The 13,891-nt window shown below is 46.5% G+C and overlaps 1 protein-coding gene across 1 annotated transcript in view; it reads left to right on the forward strand.

Annotated features, from left to right (window-relative positions):
• The window catches only part of MYBBP1A (MYB binding protein 1a), a 65,521-nt gene that overhangs the window by 18,690 nt on the left and 32,940 nt on the right, over window positions 1–13,891 (forward strand). The window contains exons 12-19 of the mRNA XM_080982804.1: window positions 421–627; window positions 875–983; window positions 4,507–4,603; window positions 5,770–5,924; window positions 7,302–7,391; window positions 7,697–7,873; window positions 8,627–8,791; window positions 12,440–12,597. Coding sequence (XP_080838930.1) covers window positions 421–627; window positions 875–983; window positions 4,507–4,603; window positions 5,770–5,924; window positions 7,302–7,391; window positions 7,697–7,873; window positions 8,627–8,791; window positions 12,440–12,597 — 1,158 coding nt within the window. The remainder of the gene's footprint in view (window positions 1–420; window positions 628–874; window positions 984–4,506; window positions 4,604–5,769; window positions 5,925–7,301; window positions 7,392–7,696; window positions 7,874–8,626; window positions 8,792–12,439; window positions 12,598–13,891) is intronic.

Genomic DNA, 13,891 nt, shown 5'->3' on the forward strand with positions numbered 1-13,891 from the left:
TCAGGTTAAGAACTTAATTCGTTCCGGAGGTCCGTTCTTAACCTGAAACTGTTCTTAACCTGAGGTACCACTTTAGCTAATGGGGCCTCCTGCTGCTGCCGTGCCGCTGGAGCACGATTTCTGTTCTCATCCTGAAGCAAAGTTCTTAACCCGAGGTACTATTTTTGGGTTAGCGGAGTCTGTAACCTGAAGCGTATGTAACCTGAGCTACCACTGTACAACTATCCTCTATTTCACTTAGCAATGTTTTCTTTCTATGTCAAAAGTTCTTTAGAGCGAAAAGCTTTCACGTTGTCGGTCCTCATATTCAGCAACGACAGCTGTCGAGGAAGCCTGATGTAACTATTTTTTGTGTTTCTGCATATCCCAAACGGCGGTTCCTGTGTTCAGTTGCTGCTCTCTCTCTCTCTCTCTCTGCAGTTTGCTCCAGCACTTGAACACGATGCCTGCCCTGGGGGACTCAGCCAAAGCAGAAGAAATGAGGAAGAAGCACCTTCACGGCTTGACTGCCAGCGGGGACCCCTGGCTCTACCTCATCGTCCAGTACGCCAGTGCCCTCCTCTCTCACCAGGCCCACGTCGCAGTTGTGGTGCCATTTAGCGATGAAGAGAAGCTTGCTTGGGACAGGTACGAGGCACTTAGAGCGGGGTGGGGAGCCTGTGGCCTTCCAGGTGTGGTTGGACTCTCTTCTCAGTGGAGCCTGCCTACTGCCCAAGCCATTTTACCGCCCGAGGCGGAGGGACAAGTTGGTTCATTCCCCATTCAGTGCACAAAGTCTGACTAGACTGGCCTAGTCTCACCAAGCTCTGCTGGCTAGAGCAAGCAAATAACAAACAAACAAACACAGAGTCTGACCATTCTTTCCCCATCACAGAATGCTCCAGACGGTGGAAACCTTGCGGAAGAGAGAGAAGAAAAGTCAGAACCTGAAGTCCTCCGCCTTCCAACACCTCCTGCTGTTAGTTGGCATTCACCTCTTCAAGGTAATATCTGGCACGCTGGAAGCGGCTGTTTTGGGTGAGGCTTTGAATATGGCTGTGGCCATAATGCCTGAGCCAATAATGATGAAGATAATGGAAGGGGAGCCGGGGCTTGTCTTGGGAAAAGCATAGGAAAGTGCATTATATGAGGTCAGACTATTGGGTCTACAGTGGTACCTTGGTTCTCAAACTTTCTCCGTTCCAAAGCCAAAGTGTTCCAAAGCCAAGACGTGCTTTCCCATAGAAAGTAATACAAAATGGATTAATCCATTCCAGACTTTTAAAAACAACCCCTAAAACAGTAATTTAACATGAATTTTACTATCTAACGAGACCACTGATCCATAAAATGTAAGCAATAACCAATGTGCTGTAGTATAAAATGAATAAGACAGTATTGTAGATGATAAAAATTAAAATTATTTTTTTTTCTTACCTGCACTGATGATAGTCATTGTTTGGATGGGGGGCTTTTCTCCATTTCTACAGTCACACAACCAATCAATCAATCAGTAGCTGAACTGGGCTCCACACAGTCACAAAAACAAATTAACTGAAAAAGCCTCAAAAACAAAAACACAAAATAAATAGCAAAAACAAAAGTACCAAATACAGTGGTACCTTGGTTCTCGAACTTAATCTGTTCCGGAAGTCCGTTTGACTTCCGAAATGTTTGAAAACCAAGGCGCAGCGTTTAATTGGTGTAGTGCACCCGGAAACAATAGCCGACAGCCGCCTCGGATGTTCGGCTTCCGAAAAAGGTTTGAAAACCAGAACACTTCCAGGTTTTTGGTGTTTGAGAACCAAGGTGTTTGAGAACCAAGGTACCACTGTATATAGTTCAGTGTTGCCTACACTGACTGGCAGTGGCCCTCCAGGGTTTCACAAGCAGGGGTCTCTCCCAGGCCTTACCTGGAGATGCTGTGGCTTGAATCTGGGAATATATATTTTTACATGGAAAGCTGTGCTCTGCTACTGAGTCGCAGCCTCTCCAAAGTGGGAGCAAACTCCCCATCCTTTCAGGCAGAGTTACAGGGGTCCCCTCTTTTATTAATATATATTATTGCATTTACACCTCGAAGAACTCAAGTCATACCTCATGTTACGTTTGCTTCATGTTACGTTCTTTCAGGTTATGTCCTGCGGCGACCTGGAAGTACCGGAAAGGGTTACTTCCGAGTTTCGCCGCTCGCGCATGCGCAGAAGCACAAAATGATGTCACATGCATGCGTGGAAGCGGCGAATTGCAAGCTGCACGTGCGCAGACGCACCGCTGCGGGTTGCGCTCTTTTCGTGTTACGAATGGGCCTCTGGAACGGATCCCGTTCGCAACCAGAGGTACCACAGTACATTGTTGTCTCCCTATTACAGTGGTACCTCGGGTTAAGTACTTAATTCGTTCCGGAGGTCCGTATTTAACCTGAAACTGTTCTTAACCTGAAGCACCACTTTAGCTAATGGGGCCTCTTGCTGCCGCTGCGCCGCTGGACCACGATTTCTGTTCTCATCCTGAAGCAAAGTTCTTAACCTGAAGCACTATTTCTGGGTTAGCGGAGTCTGTAACCTGAAGCGTATGTACCCTGAAGCGTATGTACCCTGAAGCGTATGTAACCCGAGGTACCACTGTATTATCCTCACAACAACCTCATCTGTTCAGGCCCAGGATCTTCTGTCTTCAGTTCCCGAGCTCTACTGTTTAAATACCTGGAAACGGCAGAAGGAAAGCCTGCCTCTGAGCATGTTCAGAGTGCAGTCCCAGCACCCAGTGATTAGTTCTTTAAAAATCCATTGGCTTGCTTACTGTATGCCTCACAAACGTGACATGATAAAACCAGATCAGAACACAGTATGGAAAGATGAATTGCTATTTTGCAGGAAATGGTAAACAGAACAAACAAACGGTATAACAAAACAATCCTGCGGATGTGGCAGGAAGAAAGAGACCAGGGATATGCTCGTTGGTCCATGGAAGGCCAACATGTTCAAAGAACCGAACACATCAGTTGGGGGAAAAAATTAAATCGAAAAGCAAGCAGGCAAACCCAGGAATTGCAAGTGCAGGGTTTGAGCTTGCGTTCTAGTGTATTTCTGTACCTGCACAATTTTTATTTATTTTAGCAAACCACTGCTTTATCATTCAGAAAGTATCTCTAAGAAGTTTACAAAAGTTATCAATAAAAAACAGATAATTAAATACATGCAAAGGATGGCTAAAACCATCAGTTGCTAAAAAGAAACAGAACACGTAACTTCTGCATGTGTGGATAGACTTCCCTACAGAAAAATGTTTTAAGCAGATGCCAAAAAGAGAACGACGAAGACACCTCTCTGATGTCAATCAGCAGGGAGTTCCAAAGTGTGGGTGCTGCCACGCTAATTCAAAGGATGAGTTTCTTACAAGTGCAAAGCAGGTATTATGTGTCAGCTGTAGCAAGTGAACTGCAGGGTCGTTGCAGAATGCCCTGAGATGGGCTCCTGGTTGCAAAATGCCTGGTGGGGTAGTGTGATGGATTGTGAAGGCTCTCCGCAAGAAATGCCTTTGCTCACTCACAGATACATATATACAGTCTTTATTTTACATATGTACAAGCAGCACATTACAATCATGCATCCAAATCCTCCGGCTCAGATTCTGGGAGTGCCTTATGCCCGCCCCTTCTCCCACAGAAAAGGCGTGGAATTTTCATGTGATGTCTCTGTCCCCTCCTCTTTAACACTCTCCTTTCCTTGGCAGACGGAACAGGCGTTGTTTCACTGTCTGTGCCAGGACTTCCTGTGCGGTGTTGAGGCTCTGCTCCAACATCCGTGAGCTGTCCCTCCTCCTGGCTTTCCCTTCTTTCCTCCACCGCCACTTCCTGCCCCCTTCCTCTGCCTGTCTCTTCTCCTCCCCTTCATTCTCCGTCAATACCAAGACAGGTAGGGCTGTGGAATGCCAATTTTAGGAAATGGGGGCACCACTGGAACATAGGAACACTGAAGCTCTTTTCCAGTATACCTGAAGGAGCGTCTCCACCCCCATCATTCTGCCCAGACGCTGAGGTCCAGCGCCGAGGGCCTTCTGGCAGTTCCCTCATTGCGAGAAGCAAAGCTACAGGGAACCAGGCAGAGGGCCTTCTCGGTAGTGGCGCCCGCCCTGTGGAATGCCCTCCCATCAGATGTCAAAACGATAAACAACTACCTGACATTTAGAAGGCATCTTAAGGCAGCCCTGTTCAGGGAAGCTTTTAATCTGTGATATTTTACTGTATTTTTTGTTTCTATGGAAGCCGCCCAGAGTGGCTGGGGAAACCCAGCCAGATGGGCGGGGTACAAATAATAAATTATTATTATTATTATTATTCCACCAGAAAGTCTCCCATCCTAACCTATTTTGCACCAACCTCGCATGCTGCCCCGAGCAACTTTGGAGAAAGACAGGATAAAAACATAGGGACGATGATAATGACAACATTTGACTCCTTTTTTCTTCCTTCCTCTTTTGGTTCCCTCCGCCTCTCGTTTCCTCACTCGATTCTCGCCCGACTAGTCTCCTGCAGAGTGTGTGAACCTTCTGAGCGACCTGCAGAATTGCACCCAGAGAGCCTTTGGAGAGAAAGCCAAGAAGAAAAAGACAGCAGCTGCTGGTGAGTTTCTGCTCACAGCCTGATTTATCCACCACACCCATGTAGATAAGCCCCTCATAGTTGCTGGCCTGATATTTATCGATTTATATAATAAAAAACAGGAGACTGTAGGGATAGGTGTGAAGGCAGAGAAAGAAAGGGAAAACTGCTCTTTTTTCTGTCTGTCTATTTGGTGGGCCTCCAGATCCTATGCTAGTTCTACTCAAGAGTAGACCCATTGATTGTAACAGACATGACCAGGGTGGATTTGATTTAAATCATGATTTAAATCACTAGACTTGATTTAAATCATTTTTTTTTACAGAAAAATTCATCCTTGCTGGTATAATCTTAATATTTACAACAGATGAGGGTTTCAATTTTGGAATAATTTTCAGAGTAGTTTTTACAGTTATATGAAAAATTACTGATTTGGTTATACTATTAGAAATACATAGATAATCATGAAATTATTGTGAGGTTTAATACGTTAATGGTTTATATTTGGACCACTTTTCTGCTGTCCTTTATTCTAAGGAGAAAAATAATTATTTCCTTAATAACAATTTATTTAACTAAAACAATAGCATAGCATATGTATCCATGATTGTTAACTGTTGTGGTTAAACCATTTTTAAAAAAAAAAAACTTAGACTGAGTTTTAGCACACATGAAAAACAAACAAATCCTTATTTCTTTATGAATAGCCTTTGGACTATAATGTAACTTAAACAGAAAACTATCTTTAGAAAGATTTTTCCTCCAAAAGCATTTTATTTTAAAAATAGATGTTTTTAAATTTATTTTTAAAAAATCATTGATTTTTATCCACCCTGGACATGACTAACTTCGGTCCATCAGTGGGTCTGTTCTGAGTAAAACGTGGTTGGATGTAGGCCCTAGGCAGCCTTTGGCCTTCTAGATTGCTGCAAGTGTCAGCAATGGCTGAGGCATGATGGGAGTTGTAGTTCAACAACACCTGGAGGGCCAAGGCTCTTGATAGCATTTGGTTGCGCAGGAGGGATTGTGCTGAAGCCCCGTTCCCTCCTCCGCCAGCCCACCCATGTGCAGCTCTTTGTCTCTGTTGCTAGCAGGATTAAAGGGAGGCTGGATTTGCTGACCAGGCCACTGTTGCATTGCCCACTGGGAGGCATTCAGGGTCTCCCTGTGTGTTTTTCTCCACTCAGGTGGCGAAGAAGAGCCGGAATGGGTGGAGGTGATCATCGAAGTCCTCCTTTCCCTCCTGGCCCAGTCCAGCGGCCTCATCCGACGGGTCTGCAAAAGCGTCTTTGGGCTCGTCTGTCAGCACATGACGAAGGGCGCCTTGCAGCTCATCCTAGACGTGAGTAGCCTGGGGCCGCCCAGAGCAGGAACAGTGACATTCCCACCCTCCGGGGCCGTGTGCTCTTGGGGGAAAGCGGTTGGGGGCCACATCCCAACGGTGGGGAGAGTCAGAGCTTGGTGTGTGTGGGGAGTCATGTTCATTTAAAGTGCTAGGATACAGCCGCCCCCCCAAATAATCCTGGGAACTGTAGTGTGTTAAGGTTGCCGAGACCTGTATTCCCACAGAGCTACAATTCCCAGAGTTTGCACCACTCTGGGAATTGCAGCTCTCTGAGAGGAATAAGGAGTCTCCTGACAAAACCCAGCATCTCCCCCCGCCCTCAGGCCTGTGGGGCTTCGACCCCAGTAGAAAAACGCTTCCACACTTCTGCTTTTGACGATGGCTGTCATTGAATTCTACTCAATATTGACCCAGAGCAGAACTCTGACGTGTAGTTAGCAGAGTAAAAACGTAAACACATTTGGTCACAAATACATTCAGGATTGGCACTGTCCATAAGAAATCCAGTTGCAGCAGACTTGACTTAACTTACAATAACTTATAATGACTAAACCTTAACACTATACAGTGGTACCTCGGGATGCGAACGGGATCCGTTCCGGAGTTCCGTTCGCATCCTGAATAGAAGGTAAGACGCGTCTGCGCGTGCACAGGTTGTGTTTCACCGCTTCCGCGTGATGTCATTTTGACCGTCTGCGCATGCACGAGTGGCAAAACCCAAAAGTAACACTCTCCATTACTTCCGGGTCGCCGCGGAGCGCAACCCGAAAATACCGTACTTTTCGCCCTATAAGACACACCTAGTTTTTGGAGGAGGAAAAGGAGGAAAACAAGAAAAAAAATATTCTGAATCCCAGAAGCCAGAACAGCAAGAGGGATCGCTGCACAGAACACCACACCAGAAGGAAGAGAGGTAGAAAGAGAAAGTGAAACGCAGGCTCCTTCTCACCTTACTTTTATGGTCAGCCAGAAAAAGAGAAGAGAACCAGTTTAAAGCAGCTGTACTCAGCTTCTCGGAAGGTATAACCCAAACATCACGAACCTTCTGCTTGTTTCTTTCACACAGAGCACCTTCCAGAACCCTCTTGAATTAAGTAGAATAGGAAAGATCTCTACACATCAGATCAATGCTTTCTGTACCAAGAAATGCAAACTGACAATGGCAGCCCTGTGCCACAGCAAATGCATGCTTTGGGAGAGCCACTCCTTTGTGCATGTGAGAGAAGGGGCACATCTTTGTCAATATGGCGCCTGCAACTTAGGTTTGAGCGTCTGTACTGACCACCTGTACGTATATGTGCAAATATATGTGTGTGGGTGTATATATATATATATATATATATATATATATATATATATATATTTCTCCTCAAGGTTCTCGACCCACAGCACGACCAGGATGAAGAGAACGCTGTCGTCGTGATGGAAGAAACTCAAAAGAAGAAATCTTTGCCAGAAGATGTGGTAACTGCTACCGAATTTGTTATAATAGTGCATTTAGCCCTGGAACGTCACTAAGGCCACTTTCCCCCTTCGCATTTTAGGACTGTGTCTAATAAACTGTACAAAAGGCGGGGAACGGCTGTTGCGACTTCAGGCTAAGCCTTCTGACGTTCCTGAGCCGCTGTATTTGCATATAAAATAAGACCGAATGGCAAAAGGAGCGATTTTGAGCGCTTTTAGCTTGATGCAGGATTTTTCTAAGGACGGAGATTTGCCGAGTCTTGGATTCCCGATAAACTGAGTTGAATCTTCCTCTTTCTCGGCAGAGCGAAGAGGGTGATGGTGAGGAGAGTTCTTCTGAAGAAGACGACAGCTCTGAGGACGATGAGAGTGAAGGGGAGGAAAAGGAGGCTTCGGAGACGGATAACGAAGATGAGAACGTTGAGGCTGATGAGAAATTCCGCGCCATGTTGCGAGGAGTTCTGCAAGCTGGGAATGCACTGGTAAGTGTCGCAGGAGGTGAGGGCGAGGTGTTGAAGGCTTAGCAATGCGGCACTGTCTTGTTATTGTTGTTGTTGTTTTTTAAAAAAAATATTTATTTGGTTTTTCAGATTAAAATTTTACAGTCATATATTGAACATAGATCATAAAAACAAGATTCCAAGGAATCTCCTGGACTTCCATCCTCCCCTTTGTGGGTCCTATTATTAATCATTTCTTCCTGAATCTTTTATGATGATCCAAATCTTTTCCATCTCCATTGTATCCAGAATGCACCATTAAACTAGAAGTGATATTCCAATCCCACTAACCATTTTAACTGTTTACAGTTCAAGATGAGTTATAAATTTTCCCCATTCCCCTTATTAAAATTTTGGTCTTCCTGATTTCTGATTCTTCCGGTCATTTTTGCCATTTTGGCATAGTCCATCAACTTGATCTGCCATTCTTCTCTGCTAGGGTCTTTATCTTCTTTCCATCTCTGGGCCAATAATGTGGCCCTGTCTTCTGCGCTGAGGGAACCCCGAGTTCTGTGGGGAAGAGAGCTGAATTCTACAGCTTGGAAACCCATTGGGTTTTCCTTCCTGGAGTTGACCCACTAAAACTGGATGGAATTGACTGACCCCAATCTGTCAGTTCCAGTGTTTCTACTCTGGGTCAAACTTAGTTAGGTACAACCCAAACAGTGGCATAGGACCAGCACTGGGTACAAAACTTTAAAACACACACACATTTTTAATATTTAAAAATCCCAGGGTGGCGATGACAGCGACGAGGACGTTGATGATGAAACCATGATGTCCCTGGACGAGAACCTGTCGGCCCTCTTTGCTGAGCAGAAGAAGCGCATCCAAGCCAAGAAGGACGAGAAGGAAAAGATGCGCAAGGAGAAAATATTACGCCGGGAATTCAAGATCAAGGTAGGAGGAGACGAGGTGTTGGCCCCAGGGGAGAGAAACCCTTTGAAATCGCAATAAACGCAAAGCCACTGAGAGCTGGTTCAGATTGCTGCCTCCCAGTAACTTAAGCAGAGATAAAAATGAAATAGAAATGGATTCATTGCCCCTGGGTGTGTTTTCAGCCTGCATCTAGAAAACATTGCATTGAAAGATGGGTTAAAACTACTCATCATAATAACCTTCAAACCATGGGTTAGAATCCTGGGTTTTTTATCTGACTTGTTCTGAAGCTGATAGCCAAAAGCAGTCTTTGCAGCATGAATTTTTATTATTGTTTTAACCAGAGCTTTTCGACCTTTTTGAGTCCACGGCTCCCTTGACCAACTACATTCTTTCTTCAGGGCTCAGGAGGCCAGTTGTGTCACCCTTTGCCTGCAGAGCTGGCAGCCTCTCCCCCTTTTTCGAACACCCTTCCTTGTGGAGTGTTCCCTCATCCTCCTCTCCTCTCTCCCCTCTCCTTCGGAGCCCTCTGGGCAGTCGCTGCTGCCGCCCCTGGTCTCTGAGCTGCCCCCCCGCCTCAAAGAGAGGTGCCTCCTCATACTGCCCCACAGGGGCCTTGGAAGAAGATGCCCCCAGTCCTAGTGGCCCAACTGGCCAAAGATGAACGTGAGGCTGGCACCTCACCTTGGGAGGCTGCAGTGGCAGCAGCGGGTGCTGCTGAGCCTGAATGGGGTAAAGGCTCCCCTTCAGCACTGGGCACTCCGCTTCCAGGCAGGACCTGCACACGGCAAGCACAAGAAAGGCCAGCACAGCACCCGCCTGCCTGCCTGCCTGCCCGGTCTCCCACTTATCTGTCCATTCCCAACAGCAAGGGCTGGTGGACTGCCTGGCTGGGCTTCCTCACCTATTTTTTTTCTTTCTCTGAGGCCACCTCAGCATCTGGCAAGCAGCACCCCCTGGCCAGCCCCAGGGGCACCATTTGCCTGGGGGGCTTGTAGGCAGGGCTACTGCAACAAACAGCTGCACAAGCCTTTGGGAGGCAGAGATGCAAGAGGGCACCAGAGGAGGGGGGAAAGAAAAGAGAGATAGAGACCAGTGTCGCCCACGGCACCCCTGACCACCATTCAAGGCACCCCAGGGTGTCATGGCACACTGGTTGAAAGCCATTGATTTAAACATTTTCACCCCACCTTTCAAGGCGCAATATTCTCTTGGAGACACGTAAGAAACAGCAAAACATTAAAATAGCACTACCGTAAAACAGTACATAGATATAACAGCAGCTGAGCAGTAAAACCACAGGAGATTTGCAGACCTTTATGCTTTTGGAAAGGGACAGTATCTATTTTTGTTTTGATGTACAACTTACGGCACATACCGTTTTTAATTTAGAACTGCTGTCCATCCCTCTGTGGCTGGATCTGAAGATGAGAGGATGCAGTTGGGTTTGGGATTGTTTTAATTGTGGCCTCCAGGGGTCAGGATAAGCTTGGGAAACAGTTTTCAGCATGTGAAATACTGTTTGGTGGCAATAATCCAAAGCGGAGCAGTAGAGCCAAATACTGAGCTAGCTTCAGAGTTACACAGGTCTCTTCACTAATGTTCCTTGAAAAAAATAAGTGGATCAGGGAGGGAGAAGAGGGAAGGTCTTGTTCTTTACCAACATGACAGGCCTTGACAGATGGAAGTGGAGGAACCCTTTTGCAGACTATTTTAGGCTGTGATCTAATACTCACTTGCCTGGGAGTGAGGCCCATTAAAAACAACTGGGCTTCCTTCTGAGCATAAGTCACTTTGCGCAATTTGCAATGTGAGTTGCACTAAAGCTTAGGAGGAGTTGGGAGAACAAAGGATCCGTCATGCGGCCACATCTATGCGGTTAAATTGGGTGGGGCGCCCCAGGACTGGGGACCAGATGTGGCTCTCAGGAAACTCACCAGGCTACGCTCAGGGTGGTTTTTTCCCATGGCTCAATTGTGTCCTTCAACTCTGATAACTCTTGACAGTTGTGCGTGTGTTTGCAGAAACCAGCTTGCTCTGCAAAAGGCAACATCTTATTTGCATTGCCCCACCCACTTTTGCTTCTGGCTCCGCCCACCAAGTGGTATGTGGCCCTTGGAAGGTTTCTCAGAATAGAGTGTGGCCCTCTGGATGACCACGTTTCCCAGCCCCTGCTCTAACCACAGTAGCGGGTTATAGGAATGCCCTTCCTCGAGACCCTGGAGAGCTGCCGGTCAGAGCAAGCAGTGCTGGTCCAGGTGGACAGATAGGCTGTCCTGTCCCCATATACTGTAGTCATTCCTGTTGGCCCAGCCCTAGACTTCTTGCATGTGCACCCCTTCCTTGTTTCATCTCCGCCAAGCTAAGCAGTTGGCTCCTTACCTCTCTCGCCCTGACCTAGCCACTGTGATCCACACAACGGTCACCTCCAGACTGGATTTTTGTAACTCGCTCTACGTGGGGCTGCCCTTGAGACTGACCCAGAAACTCCAGCGGGTGCAGAATGCCGTGGTGAGACTCCTTACGGGGTCCTCGCTGCGAGATCACATTCACCCGGTGCTATACCAGCTGCACTGGCTCCCGGTGGAGTACAGGATCAGGTTTAAGGTGCTGGTTTTAATCTTTAAAGCCCTATACGGCCTAGGACCCTCGTACCTACGGGACCGCCTCTCCTGGTATGTCCCACGGAGGACCTTACGGTCTTCCAACAAAAACATCTTGGAGGTCCCGGGCCACAGGGAGGTTAGGCTGGCCTCAACCAGAGCCAGGGCTTTTTCGGCTGTGGCTCCGATCTGGTGGAACGCTCTGTCACAAGAGACTAGGGCCCTGCGGGACTTGACATCTTTCCACAGGGCCTGCAAGACAGAGCTGTTCCACCAGGCCTTTGGCCAAGGCACAGCCTGACCCCCTCCTTTGGCAATCCTCACAGAACTCAAGCCCAATGGTTGCCATTAATCTGATTTGAACTGATTTTAGAATGAACTGATTTTAGAATGATGTACTATTTTACTGTTGTTAGCCGCTCTGAGCCCGGCTTCAGCTGGAGAGGGCGGGTGTGGCGATCACACACAGGGCCCCCGGATGTTTGACGGTCTATTGACCCTCTGCCGCCACTGCGATTGCTTTTTCCGCTGCCACCACCCCGTATCTCACGGGGACACATGGAGTCCAGTCAGTTGTTGACATAAACAAATAATCAAGTTTATTTTTAAATGCAGGAACAAGCTTATGGTTTGAGTTAATTTTTCTCTTGTCAGTTTCTTATTCTTAGTTCCTAACAACTCCAAACTGATTATTCCCAACTATCTATCTGACTCCACCTAACAATTCCTCTCACTCTCTCACAATACAACTCTACCAACCCACACCTAAACCTCCCTCTTCCTTCTTCAACTCCCAAGCCTCAGCTCTCAGCCTCAACCAACTCAACTCTCAACACCCAAACCTCAACTAACTTTCAAAACCTCCCACTCTATCTTTTATTCCCCCCTTGCATTCTCACTGGCCAATCACATCACACCTATTTTAACCCTTTCCTTATGACCCATCCTAGGAGGCAAACGCCACAGCGGGATATAAATAAAATTTTATTATTATTGTTCTCTGTCTCTGGAAAGCTTGTGTTGGCCTGAGTCCGACACATCTCCCTTCTGTCCCTCACATTTCCAGGTTCTGGATCTGGTCGAGGTGTTCCTGTCGAAGCAAGCGGAGAACCCCCTCGTGTTCACCATCATCGACCCGCTCCTTTCCGTGATTGAGCAGAGCATGAGCAGCGAGTCCGACAAGCAGGAGCAAGACTACCTCCGGAAGACGGCCGATATCTTCACGTGAGTTTGTGGCGAGGTTTCTTATTTGCTATTTCAATTTAGATAGCTCAGGCGGTAGAACAGAAGACTCTTAATCTCGGGGTTGTGGGTTTGAGCCCCACATTGGGCAAGAGGTTCCTGCATTGTAGGGGGTTTGACTAGTTGACCCCCCCCCCGGGGTCTCTTCCAAGTCTAGGTTTCTGTGATTCTATATATATATACCACTACAGTGGTACCTCGGGTTAAGTACTTAATTCGTTCCAGAGGTCCGTACTTAACCTGAAACTGTTCTTAATCTGAAGAACCACTTTAGCTAATGGGGCCTCCTGCTGCCGCTGCGCCGCCGGAGCACGATTTCTGTTCTCATCCTGAAGCAAAGTTCTTAACCTGAAGCACTATTTCTGGGTTAGCGGAGTCTGTAACCTGAAGTGTATGTAACCTGAAGCGAATGTAACCTGAAGCGTATGTAACCTGAGGTACCACTGTGCTGACAAACCCCAAAGCAGTTTACAAGAACTTAATACGTACAGTAAAAACCACATAAGAAGTTAAAAACAGACATCACATTATTATAGCTAGGAAGTGGAAGGGGCAAGCAGAATATAAAATGGAAGAATGGTATAAAGAGGTGTGGGATATAGCTATTAATGATAAATTAACATGTGCCGTTAAGGTAAAAAGGTGAATATGCAGGAGAAATGATTTTGAGGAAATATGGTGGGTGTTTGTAGAATTTGTACAAACTGAAAAGGGTCAAACCATTGCAAGAGGTGAAATTTTGGGAGGTTGGATAGTTACAATGGAACAGTGTCGGGGGGGGCACATTTTTATTCTTATTTATTTATGATTATTACTTTGTCAAAATAAAATAAAAATTAAAACAACAACACCACACAGACACAAAAACAGACATCAACGAGATGGAATAGAAAGGTTTTCACCAGGTGTTGAAATGGAAGATGTCTTGCTCAGTTTTTCTACTGGCAGACCGTGATCGACCAGTCTTTCTTTGCCGTGCTGGAGTTTATTTCAAGTACCTTTGCTACATTTTTATCCAGAGGTGCAAAACGAACTGGGAGTTGCAGACCTCGTGTTTGCCTGTCTGCATCTTGATGTGGATTCAGTCCACGTGGCATGGGAGGAAGATTTTCTTTTTCAGGCAGACCCCTGGATGTGAAACGTGTATCCAATGCCAGTCCTACTCAGAGTAGACCCATTGAAACTAACTTGAGTCCATTAATTTCGATGGGTCAACCCTGAGTAAAATGTAGATGGATGTGACTCTATACCAGGATCTGCTGCAAAGAGAGAGCCT

This window comes from Podarcis pityusensis, assembly GCF_964106645.2.
Source record: "Podarcis pityusensis genome assembly, chromosome: 15".
NCBI lineage: Eukaryota > Metazoa > Chordata > Lepidosauria > Squamata > Lacertidae > Podarcis > Podarcis pityusensis.